Source organism: Lipophrys pholis (genome assembly GCF_963383615.2).
Source record: "Lipophrys pholis genome assembly, chromosome: 19".
In the NCBI taxonomy this organism is placed as follows: Eukaryota; Metazoa; Chordata; class Actinopteri; order Blenniiformes; family Blenniidae; genus Lipophrys; species Lipophrys pholis.
Genome location: NC_137647.1, coordinates 19,949,102 through 19,970,088, shown reverse-complemented (window position 1 = coordinate 19,970,088; position 20,987 = coordinate 19,949,102). Strand labels below are relative to the sequence as shown.

At 43.0% G+C, this 20,987-nt stretch overlaps 1 protein-coding gene across 1 annotated transcript; it reads right to left on the bottom strand.

Moving 5' to 3' along the window:
* Positions 1-370: 370 nt before the first annotated feature.
* On the bottom strand, positions 371-19,467 carry LOC308124849 (G protein-activated inward rectifier potassium channel 1-like; the record flags this gene model as incomplete). Its single annotated transcript, XM_080488200.1, has 3 exons — positions 18,459-19,467; positions 5,310-5,526; positions 371-1,035 (listed from the first exon to the last, which is right to left on the bottom strand). The coding sequence occupies exons 1-3, from the start codon at positions 19,122-19,124 to the stop codon at positions 371-373; spliced, it is 1,548 nt and encodes a 515-aa protein (XP_080344326.1). The 5' UTR covers positions 19,125-19,467.
* Positions 19,468-20,987: the final 1,520 nt, after the last annotated feature.

The window sequence follows — 20,987 nt, the reverse complement described above, 5'->3', positions numbered from 1 at the left end:
ACAGAGCATTTATTATAATCTTAATATAATTTATATTATTTGTTAAAACTAAGATGAACTAATAAGTGTGGTGGTGCGTACATTAAACAGTGGAGTTGGTTAATACATGCACAACTCCGGCAGATTGAACCAACTTCGCATGAAGAATGGAGTTTGGGTTTTCTTGTTGTTTTCTTTGTGTGTTACAAAGCCTGCATGGCTGCCTCCGCTATGAAACACAAAATCACAGTAATTCCAGTAAAGGTTTTTTTTTTGTCTCGAGGAACAAAATAAAAAGCAACAAATCAACACACTGTCCGTAAACCCTCACTCCATATTCCCCCCCTCCTCCCGTCAGAGTCTGAGCTCGGAGTCTGGGTCCGTCTGGCTTTCAGCGGTCGGCGTTCATCTTCCGTAGCTTTGCCGGCAGGTTGTCCTCCAGCCGGCCGCCGGCCGAGAGCAGCGGACTGTGCATGGGGAGCGGGGCCGGGGAGGGCGTGGGCGGCAGGCTGTGCTGGTACAGATCTCCGGTGGACTGGGTCATGGGTTCGAAGCCCACCTTGAGGGACTTGAGCTGCAGCCGGTTGACGGCCTCGGGGCTGGGCGAGGAGCTGAGGCGCTGCAGCTTCAGGGGGAGGTCTCCCGTACTGCAAGCCTTCTCCGAGTGCTGGGAGCTCAGCATGAGCACCTTCCTCTGCAGGTCCTCCTTCCCGGACGAGCTCATCCTCTGCAGCTTGCTCGGCAGGCGGCCCCCGATCACTCCCTGGCGGCCTCTCTCCTCCGCGGTGTTGATGCAGTCCACGGAAAACACCCGGTCTCGCCGGGAGCCGCGGCTTTCAGTCAGTGCGGGCGTGGGGGTGGATAGAGGCGAGGGCAGCGAGTTCTTCTCCTCGTGCTCTTTGACGCTGTACGGGGGCGTCGGTACCTCGAATGTGCTGTGGAACTGAGAGTAGTCCACCCTGAAAAAGCCTTCCTCCAGAGACATCACCGGCAGGAAACGATGGCCCCATAAAACCTCATCCTCGGTGTACGACGTCCGTGCCTGGCATGTCATACCTACGAGAGAGCGACATGGTGGTAATAATGTTAATAACTGCCATTAAACAGGGATCCAAGAAAACAATTATTGGCAGATAAGGAGGGATGTGAAAGGGCAGCCTTCCTTCCTATTATCTCTTTTCCTCGCTCCTTTATTACTTTGCAAAGACAGCTGAATGCTACTTCCTGCCCTGTCACCCAATTTAATATCTGAAATTTAAATCCAGCACTGAGTCGACACGAGGAGGTTAATGCATTTCCCGGTTCATCAAAACAGCCGCAATGGCTCACCGACTTGCAGCTCTCAATGTTGTCACAGCCAAGGTAGACCAATCAAATAACTACAGATGCACCGATACCAACAGCAGAGTCAGGTATTGGGTCCGATACTGCATGTGCTCGTAATCCTGAAAGCTCTCCAAGACATATTATAAGTAAGTATCACGCTTCAAATTACACACCGATTTACTAAAATCCTGTAAAATGTGCTAAATTGCATAATGAGATAATAATGAATAAATACATTTGTGTGCGTTTTGCAGGTCATCGAGTTATTATATGACTGTTTCTGCATTTGTTTGCTTGTGTTCACTACGGAGTGACATGATGCAGCACTAAAACCGCCACAAGCACGAGATTATAGTTGGACAAGTTAATGGAGGAATTTTTCAAACATATTAGAGCACCACACCAAGTAAATCAGACTGAGGGAGATGATAAGGTGAGAGCTGCATGAATTATAAGACCTAAGAAGGGGTACAACATAGAGAATATCTAATAATAAAGTCATATAAAAGTTGTGGGAAGCCAGCTGGTGAGATGTCTCTTAATACAATAACAGCAGCTCCACTGCTGAAGGACAAACGGATTTGCATCTCCTCTTCAAAAGTGTAGAACACAGACACAGACACGAAGGTAAACATCATTATACATTATCACATAGCAGGTTGTAAATTAATACATTAACATAAACTTGTTTATGTATTTTAAGATATTTGGAACAGATGCCCAGTATTCTATATTTATGAACAAGGCAAACCACAGTCAATGAAGAGTGTGAAAGATTAGAACCTGGTGAGAAAGTGACAGTCGCTTTTCTTACTAAACCTCTGACATTTGGACTCTACTCTCCTCATGGCTACTTGTAGTATCGCCAAGGTCTGAACAACTCTTCAAGGTCTTCGAAGGAAAGGTTGTACACCTCCCGGAGTCTGCTCAGGGTTTACATTAATAATCTGTGAAATATTTTCAAGTGGATTGATTCTTTTGTGATGAAAATGATCAATAAGTAGTGTCAATTTCTTATAGGAAACTGCTGATTTAAGCAGCAGCGAGTTGCTTTGACTTCAAATTAGAGCTGTTTTCTGCCCTTAATGTAGGTAAAAGGTGAGTGACGCTCATCATAGATGCGGTTTGTGTTGATTGTAGTAATTTGCAGTATAATAAGTATAGTTAGCAATCACCCAGCACCAAGCTCTTGCATCAATATATCGATGCCAGCATAGAGGGTCCCATCTTCATGTTTCCCTATTGTGACCCATTGCATTGGTGAGGACCCCTTGTGACTCATCTTGGATATAGATATTTGTTGGTAACCTGACATCATGTAATTTGATGGTGATTGAAATGTTTTCCAGTCTTGATGGTGCCTGGAAGTCTGCTTGGTCGCGGGATTTTAACACAATTCTATTTGAAATCCTTCTACGTTTGAATGCTTGTAACAAACATTCTCAGATCAATACATTCTCTATTTCTTCTGATTCAGCGGCTCTGCTTTAACCTGAGCTGTTGTGTTAAACACTGCAGTTAGCTGAAGAGTAGGAGTCCGATACTGTCCCTCAGTGCGGTGTTATGTCATCGCCTGATGTTATTCAGAGCTCACCACTCTTTATCCATGGAAAATCAGTCCAACATTGAGAAAAAGGTCATTTTTTTATTCCCCTCATTGCCTGAAGGCTTGGTTTTAATGACGATGAAGATTTATCTGCCGTGTTCTCCCCTCCCACCAGAGGAATGACGGTATTCTACTGACTGTGGATACGCAAGACAACACTAATGCAAGCGTAGCAGGAGCTTGTGGGCTCGGTGCCTGACGGGCATGCCAGTTCGGTTTTATCATTCAGGAGGCATCATGCGGGTATTCAACCAGCTGCTTAATGTTTACTGCATGTTGCATTAAAAACAAAAAGCCCTCAGCGAAACTATGCAAACACTTGGCAGACAGTAAGCGGGGCGTCCCTGAAGAAGATTTTATATAAACTATCAGGCAGCAGCTTTCAGTGGAACTGTTTTCAGAGTGCATTATGACGATCTGTCTTTGATGTTGGACTCAGTGTGAATCCAAACACTGTGACTTGACAAGAATTCCAAGAAAAACACCCTCACAGAGAGGTGTGTGTCGTCTGCATATTGGTGAAAACACAACTGATGGATGGATTAATTGTGTCAAAGCAGATAAAGATTGGATTTAGTATTAGGACTATGTCCGGTGGAATACTTACCGAGTATTTCATGAGATCGAACCAAGGCATCTGTTGAACTGTAAAGAATTTGTTGTGGCATTGTGCAACACATCACTTGTCTGTACATAAATATAATAAATTGTGATTTGCAACATACTTTACAAATAAATAAATAAATAAATAAATAAATAAATAAATAAATAAATATTGATGTATGATTGTGTTTATTAATTTCATTGGATCAAATTGTCCTTTGACGATTAAAAAAACAGGCTGTATTTTTTTTCTACTAAAGATGTATTTGTATGGCTGGTTGTGGTAAGTTTACAAAAGTCCAGTTCTAATCAAAAGCCATGCTGTCTGCCTGACTTACAAATCCTTTTAGTCTATGGTGATTTGAGTTAAAATGATTTAGATGGAAAAAATAATAAAAAATAAACAGGTAATACCAACATTTTTAATAAGTGTGGTAGTAACGACCCTCTCCAAAATAGCAAGGTGATTTATTTATATAAAATCAGGCACCTTGGAAACAAAAGAAATGGGTAGTTTCCAAGGTGTACTCTAAATTGTCTATAGTGTCTGATTATTGTTTTTTTTTCTTCTTAAAATTTAATTTGGAACCCAACATCCCCTACAACCCTTGATGGACTGCCGTACGTGTGCTGAATCCTGCTTGATTCTGGACGTAGAACACATTTCGACCTGATGTGAGTCATTCATGTCACCATATTTAAAAAAAAAAAGAAAAAAAGAATCAAGATTAGCATCTTCTTCTTTCGTCACAGCTGAATTAACAGGGTCAGTATTGGTCATTCCATATTATTTCCCCTCAACAAAGACCTGAAATGCAACGTCAATAAGCTGATTATATCCTGCTGTTTGAATACAGCTTGGTCCCACTATATGACAAAGGGAAAGAAAGCAAGTCAGGTCTTGTTGAGTCAGAACTGGGATTAGTAGAACCAACAAGCTGAGCAGCTGTGTCAGCTGCAGCTGGATGTGTGGGGATAACCGCTAAAGCCTTTACCTAAATGGGACGTGTGTTCGCGTGTGGATGAGGGGATATTGTGGGCTATCGACGGTGACACCGGTTGGGTTTCCCTCCTCTGCTCGGCGCCACAGCACTGCAACTCTAAACTTCTGGCTGCGCCCTGATTTAATGGCATTATCAACAGAGCACAGACCGTGATGCCTGCCTCTCTGCGTCTCCGCTGATCCCTCTGTGGCGCTTTAAGCCTATTCATCGCCTTGGTTTCTCCTACAACGCTGGCAGAGTTAGGGTTATGGTAGATGGAGGCAGAGAAGAGAAAGGGGGGATGTGGATTTATTTGTGTTGGACTTTCGGGGACTTTCTGGTAAATATGCACCGGAGAGTGCTACAGCATGGCAGTTTACAGCGGTGGCTCTCACTGGTGTGTAAAGAATTACCTCTGCTGTCCGCTGCCATCTGAAAAGTGGAGTGGAACTTCGGCTCAAACCCCAAGTCATTCATCAAAGTGACACACGCATCCATGACTACAGGCTTTTATTATGCATAGAGTGGGTGTAAACCGATTCTGCGGTAATATAATATCCCCCATAATTCTATCAGTGTGTTCTTTGTCATGTGTTCTTCTCATGCTCACTCTTTCCGGCGTGCACCTTCTTCAAAAATGCTAAACCAGGCAGGTGAGGAAATGAGATTTTACAGGAGAGTGATAATAAGTTTCTATTAGACTGGGAATGCCACGTGTGTCAATATTAATAGAAGAATTTACATTTAGATTGGGTGTGTGCAAAGCGAAAAAGAATCAGGGAAAAAGGCACCAAGACAAATAAATGCCTCACCGGTGGTCTCCACGATGCCCTCCAGGATGACCACGATCTCGAACTGCTCGTTCATGAGGGAGCGCTGGGACAGGTCGAAGAAGGGGCTCTTGGGATTGATTTCATGGCAGATGGTCAGCGGGGACACGAGGAAGAGCTGGTCTGCGCCCGTCCCGAAGCCCACGTCCAGCTCGCACTGGTCCAGAGGCAGGAACTCGCCCTCCGGAGTCTGACGGGACTGCGAGAAACAGCCGAGAGCAGCGGTAGAAAGAGGCAGGAGGCGGGGAAGAACGAGAGAATTAGAGGCATTTCTCCTTCTTTTGTCTGCTTTAAGTCGCTTCTGCCCTCCACTTTAGTGGGATTCAGCAAATGAACCAGTTTTCTACCAACTCATGAGACTTTGTACATACATTTCAAGCAGAAAAGACGGGGCTGTTATTGATATGAGATACACAAACGTCAGCTCCCTTTTATACCCCCAGAGCTCCAGAATATCAGTGGGCAGTGTCGACGTGGAGGTCAAATCCCATAAAACTTGATTATGTTTACACAAAATCAACACTATAAGCCATTAAAAACCACAGAGGAATTTATATTTATGTCAATATTTATTTGTTAAGTGTTTAAATATTATCTTCAACTCAATTAAGTTCATGGAGTGCCCGGAAATATTCATTACAGTGGTTTGGTATGGGAAATTAAAACCAGCCTGTGACCCTTGTTTTTTCCCAAACCATGTCACAGAGACCAAAGACTAAGTGAAAGCAGTCAATTTTAATCAGCTTTCCAAAGTAGCTGTCATTTTTAACTACATTTGCCAAACTTTTACGGCCAGAATATCTTATTTGAACAAATGTTAGAATTTTTCACACAAGTGCTGAATGATTTCTAGAACTTTATTTCTTTCTTGATTATTTTTGACTAAATGTCATGAATATCAAATGCCAGGAAAAACATTTGCTCTTGTGAAACGTTTTATTTCAATGCCATAATTATCTCAATCAAAACTCTTTATTAAAAATAGTATAATTCTTTATATATAGGGTATAAAATGTTTAATTCGTGCCCACATGTCTGAAATAAACTTTTCAATCAATCAAAAATCAATCAGTCATTGTTGTGCGTGTCTGTCTTGTGTATAGTGACTTAATATAGATTGTATTCACAGTTCATGTGGGGCCCATAACCCATACTGAGTAGTTCAGCAGAAGAAATTGGCCGAACTGTGGTCATGACACAGTCCCATCTGTCCTGCTGGCTCTTTCTAGTATTTTTGTCACCAGGAGCCAGACCTCCCACCCAGCGACTGAGAGCAGCAACCAAACAAATCTCCTCATTTTAGTATCCTGAGTCATTTCAAAACCTCACTAGAACCACCTAGAACCACCTAGAACCACCATAGCACTCTGAAAACATCTGTATCTTGTACGTCCACAGTTTGAGGCTGGAGCTGCATGGATCCTGTGCAGCATAGCGCAAACCACAAGGTTTATTTTTTCCAGTATTTCAGGGAAACTCTTCACAGCTGGGAGAGGTATTACGGAGAAGCTGACCTTTTGCAAACACGATTATCTCAGGTATCCCTCCGATGATCTGATGTACTGGTTCCCAACTGGGGGTCTGGAACCCTGGTGGTGGATGCTCTTTATCATTGACACTTGCTTGACACTTTGCCTACTCTGTAGTTTTAACAATTAGATTTGCACATCCATGAAAAACACAATATCTTGAAGGCTTCTGCTTTTGTATGTTATTAATACTGGTTTGCAGTTGTGAGGAGTATCAATGGTTTGCAAAAACACAAACCTCAAAATGTATTCCTGCCATCAGCTTCCCAACAGTGTGAGACTTGATTGACTGAGCAGTTGATTAAATCAGCACATTATCACTGAAACAGTTGAAATCCAGCCATTAAGCAGCTTTTGAAGAGCAGACCTTGTGACCTTAAATGGGGTACCTGCATATTTATTTTACAGTTCGGAGGGGTGACTATGAGTTATAAAACTTCCCTGTTGCTTTTTTTCGCCACTTTGACGGTCTTAAGTTGAGATGCCATGATTCAGTACAGTATATACAGCTTTCCTGAAGAGGTGATGCTGGATGCTTCTTGTTTTCCGTGGCTGCAGACTCAGCGCTTCACATTGATTTCCAGAAGATCTCGCAGCAGACGTATGAAGCGGCCGTGTTTGGACAGGTCTTAACCCACAGAGTGTTAACTGGTGCGGAAGCATTTAATTGCCCACATGACGTTCGAGGCCCTGGATGTATTTTCTTCTCCCTTCCTGTCTTCTGTTGTATAATCGATCTGTCCACCTATTGCCCACAATTAGCCATGTCATTTAAGTCTTCAAGGCTGATTTTGTTACAAATGGAGTGATTTTCTCACATCGCACACAAAGATGGCGTCAAGCTTTCCTAAAGGCTAACAATCAAAACATGTAATACATAACCACATATTTTTGCTTTCATGTTACCAGAGTGTCCCTGAAGACAGATGCTTGATCCACAATACTTCAGACTATCTTTCCAAAACAACACCTATAATAAGAGTTAACCATTTACCTGTAATCCAGAAAGCCAAGTACTGATCATTTATATACCCTTTTATCTTCGTGCATGTTATATTGTTTGGATGTGTCATGCTTCAGCCAACCACCTACACATGCAAACACACTCGCTTCCTCCCATACAAACAGCTTCATAATGATCTCCCACGGTCTCACTCAGTGTCACTCAGCTCTTTTCGCCGTTTTTGGGATCTTTTGTTCTCGTGGTAAATCCTAAAATAATCAACACATCATTCCCACAAACACAGTTTATTTTGCTCAGCGTTTCAACATGGCCCAACTCATTGATATGAAACTGTCAGAATTACACAAAATTCAAAATGACTACAGAAGACAATGACACAGTATAAATAGGACTCAGCATCTTTCTTAGTAAGGTATCAATACTTTGTTTAGTTATTGGCAATGCAAGCAAAATAAACTGGCAACTGATTGTAATGCTGAGCAGATGTGGTCTATTTGTTTATATCTAGATGTGGGTCAGATGAGTTGGAGCCAATCTCATTGAACAACGGACAAAGTGTGACACAAACACAATCCCCCCATATTTAACCCAATGTAAAATCGAAAAGTATCCTGAGCCCCGCCACACATCATTATGCTGTATGAAACCGCAGTGAACAGCCACAGCACATTAAACACTGTGCAGGCCTGAGTTTCATTCATAAATATGTGCAGCTTCTGTGTATGTCTATACAACCCCCACCTCCACCCTGGTGCTGCAGCTGCTAGTTAAAGCCTGATTTCATTCTGACCTCCCTGTGATATTGCCTGGTACTTTCTCCTTCCAAAATGCGATGTGTGAATGAAGTGTGAGTAAACAGGCTTTGCATTGCCAGAAAACCCTGCCGTCTATTTCTATCTCCTGTGAATATCAATGTGACGCTCCTCCGGCTTTGTGTCGGGGAGTGACTTTCATGTCGGCGGGGCATTGTTCACTTGTCAGGTGCTTACGGGCCACCGAATGCAGTTCGGCATCGTTAATCCACGAGGGTTATCTTCATGCTGGCTTAGGGAAATTCTACTTTTTACTTTCTGTCTTTGTCGCTTAAGATTAAGAAGATGGATGACTGTATACCAACGGTGACAGGCAAAGCTCCTTACACGGGGCCCGTTGGCACTCTTTCCCAAAGATACAGAGATAGCTCAGCTTGTCTGCTGTTGTTTTTTTTGTGGGGGGGCTGAAATCTGACGCCCGATCGCTGACATATGCAGACAAGGGCAGACTCAGTTAATTCATTCGCCACCATGTTTTTGCCAAAACAACACCGTGCTTGTTTTGATTTGAAATTTATACACATCACGTCTGATTGCTCACTCGCCGGCCGATTCAATCTCCAGCCGCTTGTTATCATCAGAATGGCAACATGGTTCCCCCTCACAAAAGGAACATTTCAGCGGTGTGAATGATGCTCATGGATGGAGACAGGTGATAAATGACATTGATTGGACCCAAAGTGGCCTGATCTTCCTACTCAACTCCACTCCATGGCTCGGCCAGGCCCCCATCAATCAGCAGCCTCGGTGGAGAGGGGGTGTGGGGGCGGTCGGGGGGTGGGGGGGTGGGGAGGCAATCAGATCGACTGACAAGCTTGTCGAATCTCGCCGGCCATCGTGCTGCCAGATACCCTCTTGGCCTCGTCAGTAGATTTAGAAAAAAGAAAAAGGTGGGCTGATTTTTTTTTCACCTGAGTGAGACGAACTGGTGGAATCAAATCGTGAGTTAAAATGGATCAGAGCAACCGACTCCAGGCTGCAAGTTTTGATCCAGTGCGGTTGTGTTCAGGGCCGTACACACACGTACGGTAAAGATACAGGGAATACATTTATTGTTCACGTCTGTTCGTGGCATGCTGGGATAAATACTCAACAGGTCTCAGTGAGTTTGACTGATATGCAACAGAGTTCATTCAAATCAAACCAAACTTAATACGACAGCTGCATTTCAAGAGTCAAATCTGCAAGTGTTACAGGATGTGTAGCTCAGTGAGACGTCAATGTATCAACAAATCATGTGTAGTAGAAGAGAAAAATATTGGCAGTGACTCACTTTTTGAAAACTCTTATTAGTCTGATGTGTGTTTCCACATTTGCAACATTTTCGTCTTTTCATAGGTTTTGTTTTTCTTTTACACACTGAGCAGCTAATACAGACTTCCTACACCTTAATCAGGCTTTATGGTGAAGAATAAAACAACCCCTTTTGCTCGTTTCTATTGAACAAAGCTTGAGCAAAAGCAGAGACGCCATTATACTGTCGAGTCAAGTCAGGGTTTAGCGGTTTTACATACTAAAGTTATTCACCAAAAAGGCTGCTTTAACTGTCTATTTGTGTGAAATAAATGTAAAAACCAGAGCTTGGAAAGAGCAACTCAAAGTATCTGTGAGAAACTCGTAAAAGTGGTTCGACCATTTGATTAAAAAAGACTCCCGGTAGACACCGTGACCCGACGTGGAAAGGAAGAAGGTAGATGGATTAATGGAACAGCCAAGCCTTTGCTTTCCCCGGCCTTCAACTCTCCTCCACTCTACCATGTGTTTATCACACCTACTCGTGAACTCATGAATCATTACACAATGAGGTGAAACTGATGACCTGCCAGATAGCGTCACTGTGGAAGCGCTCGCTGCAGCTTCAGATGTTGCTGGTAACGTTATGTCCACGAACAGACTTCTTGTGCTTCCAGAGAATTGTTTGCATTTTGTTTGAGTTGGTAGAGAACAATAACAATCTCGGCTAGTTCTGTCCACTACAATTCATATTTTACAGGAAACTCAAGTGCAGGACTCCCGCGAGGAGATTGAAAAAGAGTGAAAATGCTTGCTCGTAGTCTGTCTTTATGGACGAAAATACACTTAAAGGCGCCACTTGTGCTAATGCTGCCGAGCAACAACAACACAACAATGGCGGATTGCCGGTCTGTGTTTGTGTGAGAGAAGCTACTGAGCTATGTTGTGGATATTACAACAAAATCGTCAGCAAAAGAGTGGAACAGCAAATGAGTGAGAACGGCAAAATGCCTCAAGTGAAATGAAAAACGTTCCTTGTGTTTTGGTTGCCCTTTTACACGACAGCAGTGCTTGGATACACTGGGAATGCAACAGTTTGAAAGCGGCTCCAACTTGGATCTTATTGAAAATGCTCTGACGTTTTCTGAGCTCCCTTCATCGGACAGTAGACGTTCCAAAAATGGCATTTCTTCACCAGCGGTTTTCATTACAGTAGTAATTCTGAAAACACCTAGCTTCTGATTCAAAGAAGGATTAAAACCAAAAAGCCATTTACAAAGAGCAGTAAGTAGCAGTTTACATGACATTTTCAAGCGAAAACAGAAAAACCGTTGCGTTTTGGGTGTCCGTTTACGCGACGATAATGCTCGGAGACATTGAAAATTGAAAAAAGTTTTTGAACTCTGTCTCCACGCAAACGGCCCGAAAAGCAACTTTTCTAGAGTGTCATGACTCCCAGTCCTGGCATGCTAACTGCATCGTTCTAAAAGTTTCTATGCAAATAGACATTGTTTTCATAATGTTGGCATTTAAATGTTCAATTTTCCAAAACTTTTACAAAAAAAACCAATGTTTTCACTTGAAATGTCTTTGTGGATGGATGGATGGATGGATGGATGGATGGATGGATGGACGGACGATCTACCCTGACCACCGCCGTGTGTTCGCCACACTTACTCATGAACCCATTACAGAGGGATCAAATGATGCACTTGCTCGCCCACAGTGAGACCAATGTGTCAGAAAGTGAAGACGTTGCCAGATCCCGTCACTGTGGAAGCTTAACATAACAAATTACATCGCATTAGATGCTGCTTGAAACATTAAATCCACTAATGTGTCTTGTGTACTTTGTCCTCTAGTTTTACTGTCATCCTTGGAAGGCATTTTACTTCCCCCTGTGACACTGTGGGATTTTGGCACAAGTGGCCAGAAATGGTTCCACAATGTTCTTGGCCAAAGCTGTGTTTTGTAGTGCCTGTCCTTCCTCCAGTTTTTTTTTTTTTTTTGTTTTTTTTTTTTTGTTTTCACTTGTGTGGAAAAACACTGTTACAAAGCCTCTTGCATTGTTTTTGCAGAGAGCCTGAAGTGCTTATTCAGGACAAATAACGTTGTATTTTTGGCTGTGTGAGTTCAGAGATAATGCACATGCCACCTCGAATGCTGTGGTGGTGGTGGTGGGGGGTGGGGGGTGGCCTAGAGTGAGTAACTCAAGCTCTGAAGTGTATACACTGGTGTATTTTTGAGAATGCACACCTACACACAAAAACCATCTCCATACAACTTCGGAGACTGATTTATTTGGCTATTGAATAAAAGTCTGGAATGTGAAGGTTTTCTGGCTCTGGGTCTGGTTAATCAATGACTGCGGGGCTTCAAGGTTTTCCACAGTCCCCCAACAACAAGATAGTATAATTGAATCTCTTCTTATTAGAAAAGAAATGGAAATCAATTCTAGCTCCCGTGACTTTATAGCCCACCGTGCAATTCTCTGGGGAAATACGCAGCTATTAGGATTTCTCTTTCTTGTGAATGTCTAAGATGCAGGGCATGGCTCGTGCAATGAAAATATCAAGGGAAAAAATAATGTATCTTATCGCCCTTCCGTTATTACAAGTTTCTCTAGAGCCCAGAGCCGACCCTTTACCCATCGTGGCGCCCTAGGCGAGATTTGATATGGCAACCCCCACCTTCTGCGATTTACTTACACTTACAAAATAAATTGAATAACATTGTTTTTATCATTGTCTTTCATTTATGAAACAATATATCACTCAAATGACATGCTTATTATCATATTGATGATGATTACTCGAAAAAAATACAATAACTAATATAACTCAAAACTATATATATATATAAACAACAACAATAATATTAATAATAATGTGCACTTTAAGACAGATGTAAAGTTAATAGCATTTAACAGGCTTTATAAAACATGAACTGTAACACAAGAAAGAACTGGGGTTAGAAATGTGATCTATAGAGGTGTGAAAAGGGAAGAGCAATTTGATTGACGATTAAAAGCAGAAAAAAAAACATGTGTTGTTAATTTTTTTAGTGATGTCAATTGAGCGTTGCTTTACATTTGAATCAAGCTTTTCACTTTTTTTGAGTAAATGGTAATAACTTGTTTCAACATAACTATAATGAGGAATTTAGTGGCGCCCCCTGGAGGCCCCGGTGCCTTTTGCCTTTGCCTTTAAAGCCTAATAGGCCAGCCGTCTCTGCTAGAGCCCTCTCACCACTTCCCATCACTTCAAATCAATTCTTTCATTCTCTCACTCCCCCTCCACCCTCCCAGTTGCACCAACGTCATGTTTTTGATGTTCCACCAGGGCGCCCTGCACAAAACTGCACGTCCGCTGCTTATGCAGGGATGTTGGATGACAACTGTGTCTTTAACACCTTCTTTCTGCCGCCTCCTGTCATCACAGCAGAGCTCCAGCCAGGCAGCACAACCTTCAGATACAGTAACATCAACAAGTGGCTGTACGTTTATTGAAAGTGACCCACAATGCTCAAATATTCCACAACCCCAAATCCTCATGTTAGAAGAACAGAAGTAGATATTTGATCATTTTCTCTGAGAAAACGTTTTAACATCTAACAACTCCTGTCATATCCTCACAGCAAAGACCCTCATTAACCTCACCACAGCCTCCTCTCGTGCTAACCGCAAGGCAGCACTTTCTTCTGTGTCACGACTTGTCTGGAAAAATACATGGAGACCAGATCAATTTTTTTCCATTATATTCTCAAGTGAAGCTTGATGCAGAAGTGAAGAGTCTTCTTCTCCCTCGACCCCGAACAGCAGGTTCCTGTCTGACTCCGCATGGGGAGTGTGAGCAGATTTAAGTAGGAAAGGAGCCCTTCTCACGTTTTCTAGGTTTTTAGAAAAATAAGCTGAATACCTCTGTACTGAGGAGCCTAAAGTCCATCTCATGTCACAACACAAGGACACACAATTAAACAGATTTGTCTGCAAACTCCTCTGGATCTCAAATGTGTTACAAGGATTGTTTTAGCTGAGAGAGTTCATGAAATACAGAAAGCTTCTCTCCTAGATGCCCAACGCTATAAAGAAAAAAGCGCACAGACTGTTTTCAGTTTTCAGTGGTTCACACAGTTAAATGTCACTCATTAACACACTCGTTGAAATTAAACTGCAAGGCGCTTCTATCAGGAGCAGCTTTGACTTGAAGACTGAGACCGAAATACTGTTTCTGTGAGTCAAAGGTGAAAGGTCACACAGTCTCTGCAAGAAAGGTGCTGAACTTTAGTGGAGACCTGTTACTTGTTAGTTGCTGCACCTGCTTGCTTCTTTAACATAACTTACTGAAAACTCAACACCGCGATTGGTTGGTCACGAACAGAACAAGGACAGCGAGTCATAAAGGACAAAAAAACAACATGTTCCAGATCAAGTTAATGTCTTTTATTCCCGTCTGACCGTTTGGACTCGTTCATAAAGACACGATCAAGCAATCAGTGTGGTCCATGAGCCAATTTGGAAGAATCAATACGTTGCTTTTCCAGGTGATGAGAGGAGGGAATTCACTTTAACAGCATTCTAACCTGTCAATGGCAATTATTCTGTGATTACATAAGTAAATGCACACATGCTGATTGTGAGAACTTCTCCTATACTATCATTATAGTGGTCATATTGTTCAAAATTCACTTTCTAATGGTTTTCCAACAGTACTAATCATACCCATACCTGGAATGACGCCCCAGAAGTGAAGAAAGTCTGTCCTCTCTCTCCCTGGCTTGTTTCAGTTTTAGAAAGTGTGTTGCTCCAACGAGCCAATCAGAAATTACACCCTATATAGTGTCATCGGGGGTTTAGCCAATCCCAATCAATGTAGGCTTTGACTCCTCCCACATTAAGGCAGCTCTGCTCTGGCACATGGCACCACGAGAAGAAGTACTTCCTCCTCTTCCCAAGATGTTCATGTGTGGGCGGGGCCAGTCCAGCTCACACAGACACAGCAGATTCTGAATGCAGCTCCTAAGATCCAATATTCAAATGGAGGGAAATCAAAGAAAAGCTGGATTTGGGGCAATAAACTTTGAATGCAACATTTCTGGACCAACAAGACCATGTGAAAGTGTTGAAAAGCTGGAAAACATAATATGACCCCTTAAATATTTTGCGCTCACTCAGCCCACGAAAAGATGACTTTCTAGATATTGTCTGTATTTTCAGAGAAACTCACACGCTGGCAGCAACATGCTGCTTTTTGAATGTAGTAATCATTTTTACTTGTTTTAATGAGACTGTGTATAATATTCTTTATTTTTTTTTGTAATTCCTGATGATAATTTTGGATACACGATTAAGGAATTTCAGTGCAACATTAGCAGTGTTCTTATGCATTTTGGGACCTTATCACTTTATTACTGTATCATTATTTACTGTGTGTTTTTAATACTTACTGTTTTGTTTTTAGACACTTTCATTTTATTTCTTTTTAAGTGCCTGTGCCTTAAGTGTTGCTAAATGTTGTTTATCTATCTATCTATCTATCTATCTATCTATCTATCTATCTATCTATCTATCTATCTATCTATCTATCTATCTATCTATCTTTACACATAAGAAAAGAAGAGTGGTAAAGGGACAAAAAAATGAAAACCGTCCCAGAAGGAAAATACTCAGACCTTCTTCTCACAGACGCCGACTCAAATGAGACTTTTTAATATGCATACACAGCTTTTGCCTTCACATGTGCAAAACTGAGTCCTTTTGAAAGTAATTACTTGCTCGCCAGCCCTCACCTGCACGTCACTTGATAAGATCATATCTGATTAATTTCATCATTTCATCAATATACAGTGGGACTGCACGGTGGTGAAGTGGTCGGCTCTGTTGTCTCAAGCCTGGAGATGTAACATCCATGGTCCTGCAATGCTGCGTGGCGTTTGCATGTTCTTCCTGATCCTGCATCAGTTTTCTGTTTCGATTCAACACTCAAATTGTGGCACTGAATATGTGAATGACTTTCATATGAATAGTTCCGTTCTGATTTTTAACAAACCCGGTCTAATTTGTCTTAAATGCAGCTTGACGAATACGTCCGACGTTAAAGCTCTCTGTAGCTCACATGCTGTTTCTGTACAAATGGCTCCTGTGAATTGTGAGTGTTTTCCTCGGATTCTGCCATGACTGGATGAGGCCTGCAGCTCAAGAGCACCACCAACATTTCCACGCGGGGACTGCAGCATCCGGCTTCAAACGTGACTCCTCCAGATCATTTTCCTTTCTTCCTGTACTGTTGCATATGAAGTGTAATATCCAAAAGGTATGCACATCCTAAACAAGGCCTTCGTGCAGTGACTCACCTGATTTCAGAATTTTTTTATAAATTTTTTTTCTCTGCTCTGGCAGAGCTGCTGTAAGTGTTCTGTCTCAGTGAGTCTTTGAAGCGAGAGAATAAGGTTAGACCACAAAGCCCTCAAGCAAAAAGAGAGAGAGAGAAATACGAAGGAGCACACAGCGGTTGCTGTATTTATTGTTTTACAGAGAGGGGAGTGTAAAGATGATATGGGGTTGGCAGAAAGGCCTTGGAATTTATACTCACTGTATTTCTCGCAGTCCCAGAGGAAAGGTAAAAGAATCGTGGCTCTACAGAATAAAAAATAAAAATAAAAAATCCCCTAGCTTCAATTATTTTGCGATTCCACGTCAGTTCTCATCTGCTTTGCAATCCTGCTTCATTTGAAAGGAGCACAAATCCTCTTTTTTTTCGTTTCTCTCCCCGTCCTCTGCCTCTTTGGAGCCTTTTCCTCAACAAATACAGACTGTCAGCTTCTGCACACCTGAAGTGAAAATGAGCATCGCAGGTGCAAGGCACACATCTGGGACAGGGTGGAATCGACACGACGGGGAGGAACGCTGCTGCACGTGTGTGATTGTACTTTCTGCCCGCGGGGCGGTTCACTTCCTCCACGCATTGTAAGTGTGGAATAGCTGAGTCTTCCTCCCCTCCGCAACTCTCGCCCCTCACACCCCCATTCTGCCTTGCATGCATCATTAAGCTGACCGCCGCTGTGCTGGATGTGGCTGTGCGGAGGAGAACACAGACATAAACAAGCTCCAAGCACCTCGCTAATGCTGTTTGTCTTCTTTATGGCCCATTTTGCTCACTGAACATGGTTGTGGCTGAAAGGAGCTCTATTACGATAATTAAAAGGGGAGCCATGCGACCTTGCTACTGTTTGGGGTGATTTTCTGCATTGCTACTTGTCTTCAGAGAGCGAAGTTTGTTAAGCCACGTTTCCCTCCACCCCGCACTCCCGCCAAACCCGCTGAGCTCTCCATCAATACAGAACCAACCTGCCAGCTTTAGTATTCATCCCACAACTGCATCACCTGTAGCTGTAGGTACATATTTTTCTTAACCGCTGCAAAATTTTGTGACACATTCAAAATTTCTGGGAATATAAAACACTAAAGCACAAACACACACACACACACACACACACACACACACACACACACACACACACACACACACACACACACACACACACACACACACACACACACACACACACACACACACACACACACACACACACACACACACACCTTAAAGCAAGAAAGAATATAATGCCTTTCTTTATGATTGCCATAAATCTCTTTTTATGTGCCCATGTTCTCCCACAAGTGCACTTTTTACAGACTCCGGTGATCTGTAGTTGTGCGTGTGGAGCTCCCCTCTCTCCCCTGATTCACTACCCCCCCCCCCCCCCCCCCCCCCCCCGCTCCAGGGTGGGATATCTCTCTGTTGAATCCACTGACACACACGTGTCCGTCCAGGTGTCAGCAGCCGAAGTCGAGGAGATTTCACTTCACTCTGGATTTCACTGGTTTGATGCAGCATCCTGGCTGCCACTCATCTTCGCCACACTGCTGCTGGAGGATTATATTAATGCCACCTTGAGCCTGTTTTGTTCAACAAAGTGTGTGTGTGTGTGTGTGTGTGTGTGTGTGTGTGTGTGTGTGTGTGTGTGTGTGTGTGTGTGTGTGTGTGTGTGTGTGTGTGTGTGTGTGTGTGCTTCAAAGGATCTGCTTAGAATCAAACTATTAAAAAGTGAAATGGATTTTGAAAGTTTGCAACTTGGACTTGATGTGTGACTGTTTCTTGCCCTTTGATGGACTGGCAACGTCTCCCGTTTCTAATCTCCTGATTTGGATAAAGACGGAGGGATGGTTCTAACTTTTCATCTAAAACTTGCTTTTCTTCACAAGCTCAGGTGAAAAAAAAGACGGTTAAGATTTCTGAAAGATAGAAACTGTCTATCAAAAGTGCAGCCATTGTGCCAGCCGCTTTTTTTTTTTTTTTTAATACTTCTCTTGCTATTTGCATTGGCCCATTTCACTAACTTCAGAGAAAGAGACACACTGCTCAGATTACAGGGATGATGCAACTCGGGCACCAGCAGCAAGTTGGAATAAGTTAAAGAAATTGCATGTAAATCAGTGTAACGGGTAAAATGATGAAAGAATGACTCCCACAAAAAAGAAAAAGAAAAATGTTGCTCCTCGTGGTTTCACTCATCTTCACCCTCTGGGACTCACCTTAATGAGCTTGCACCTGATTTGCGCGGACACCATGTGGCTGTTGCGCAGGTTTCCCACCCGGAACATGAGGCACAGTCTGCCGTCGCGTTGAGAAATCACCGCGTCCTGGCTGAACATGAGCGTCTCCGCGCGCTTCTTGGGCTGGGACATCTTGATGAACATGCAGCCGATGAGGAAAGCGTCCACGATGGAGCCCAGCAGCGACTGGAACAAGAAGAGGATGATGCCCTCGGGGCACTTCTCCGTGATGTACCGGTAGCCGTATCCGATGGTGGCCTCGGTCTCTATGAAGAAGAGAAAAGCTGAGGGGAAGTTGTAAACATTGGCCACGCAGGGGGTGTACGACGAGTCGTGTCCGTGATTTAAATCCCCCCTGATGTAAGCAATGATCCACCACATCGACGCCATGACCAGCCACGCGATGGTGTAAGTTAGGATGAATATGAGCAGGTTCCACCGCCACTTCAGGTCCACCAGAGTGGTGAAGAGGTCTGAGAGATACCTGCTGGTCTCTCCGCCGAGGTTCCCGTGCTGCACGTTGCAGCGGCCGTTCTTCTCCACGAAGCGCTGCCGCTTCTTCTTGACCGGAGCGGAGAAAGTGGTGGCCCGGTTCGTGTTCACCACCTGGTAGTCCTCCCCGAATTTCCTACGTAGTGCCGCCATGTCGGCTCTGCCAGAGTAACCAAGAGGGAATCTGAGAGGTTTAATCCATGTTTATTTGGTTTGTTTTAACCTCCAACTCACTGGCTACCTGCAGTGCGTAAAATGCGCCATGGCCACTTTTGCGCGCAGAGTAAATCCTTTCAAGTGATACAAAAAACAAAAAACAAAAATGCGCACGTATTTCTGTGATTTTAAAACACAGTTGTTATTATTAAATGCTAAAAAAAAATCCACTCTTGCTCCAGTTTTCTCACGTGACATGAGAGGATGGCTCAGTGTGGCTGTGCGCTCTGCTCAGCTTCCACTCACTGTGACCGGCGGAACCGAATACCAGGAGCTGTCTGCCAATCAGCTCGTGGTGGGCTGTGGAGGATGGAGAGAGGAGTGGGAGAGTGGGAGTGAGTGACTGAGTGAGTGAGGGAGTGAGTGAGTGAGTGAGAGAGAGAGAGAGAGAGTGAGAGAGAGAGAGAGAGAGAGAGGTGGGTGAAAGGAGAGGGAGGAGGAGAGAGCGACACAAGACGGCGTTTGCGCGTAAAACGGAGAGAGGGAGCGAGACAGAAAGGAAGAGAGGGGAAAAAAGAGAGACAGAAAGGGAGAGAAAAAGAAAGAAGAAGAAACAAAGAAATAGAGATCTATAGAGAGACCAACAGAAAGAGAGAGAGAGAGAGAGAAAGACAGACAGACAGACAGACAGACAGACAGACGGAGAAAGAAAGTGAACAAGAGAGGGAGCGAAAGAAAAGGAGAGGAAAAAAGGTAGAGAGCGAAAGAAAGAAAGAAAGAGGTGGGCAATTGTGTCTCTTCCTCTGTGCGTATAGTTCATTCGGTCAATTATAACGGATTTAATTGATACATGAATCTGTGGGTTAATTAATTTGTTCATTCTATCCACCTAAATGCGTCCATCGCCAGTGATTGTCGAGGATCCTGCATGATTTACAGAATGAGATGCAAAGTGATGAGGTTGGAGTCTTTCAAGTTCCACTGTGCCATCTACTGGACGGAGAGCCCATGTGCGCATTGGATATGACGCTTCTGGATGGTCAGCAGGTGGCCCTTTTGAGCTTTAACAAATATAAATCTGATAAAGATGATGAAACTGAGATAACTGACACAAACGAATTATAGCGGACTATCAATAAATTATAATTTCTTTAAAATCTATAGAGCATTTTTCATACAAAATGAAAACGGCATAAACTAAAGCAGCAGCCCCCTCAAGCACAAACACATGGACCAAGTGGAAATCATGTTTTATGTGTTTAATGTGTAACTTTGATGTTTCAAGTTTTCCAAAAATGGGGGCTGCAGGGCACAGTGGTGCAGTGGTAAGACTCTCACAGGCAGCACACCCAGCGCACCCCCAGTTGGATGCAGGACTTTTCTGTGTGGAGTTTGCATGGTTTCCCTTTGCGTGCGTAGTTATTTCTGTATATTTTCAATTTCCGCTCACGCCTCTAAAAAAAAACATGCAATTAAGTGTAAATTGAGAGCTGAGAATAAATGTGTGTGTTCAGAGTATGGATGTTAGTTAGTTCTTAGTTACTTAGTAAAAAATAAAGAAATGAAAAACAAAGCAATTCAATACACAACACAACAAAAAGGAGCAGAAACTAGAACAATATGTATGTACTGCCCCTTTTGTTGCAATAAGCTTTTAAAACAAACAAACACAAATGAGCTTTAAGCCTTTAAGACACCGTGACTCTCACTCATATCAGTTTTCTATGTTGACAACACTATGAAACTCTTAATTCATTTCTTTGTATTTTAATAATATGCTGGTTTTAATTACATTTTGAAAGCATGTGGATTTTGACTCTTTTGCTTCCTTGTCTAGATTGTTCCATGAATCAAGCCCTT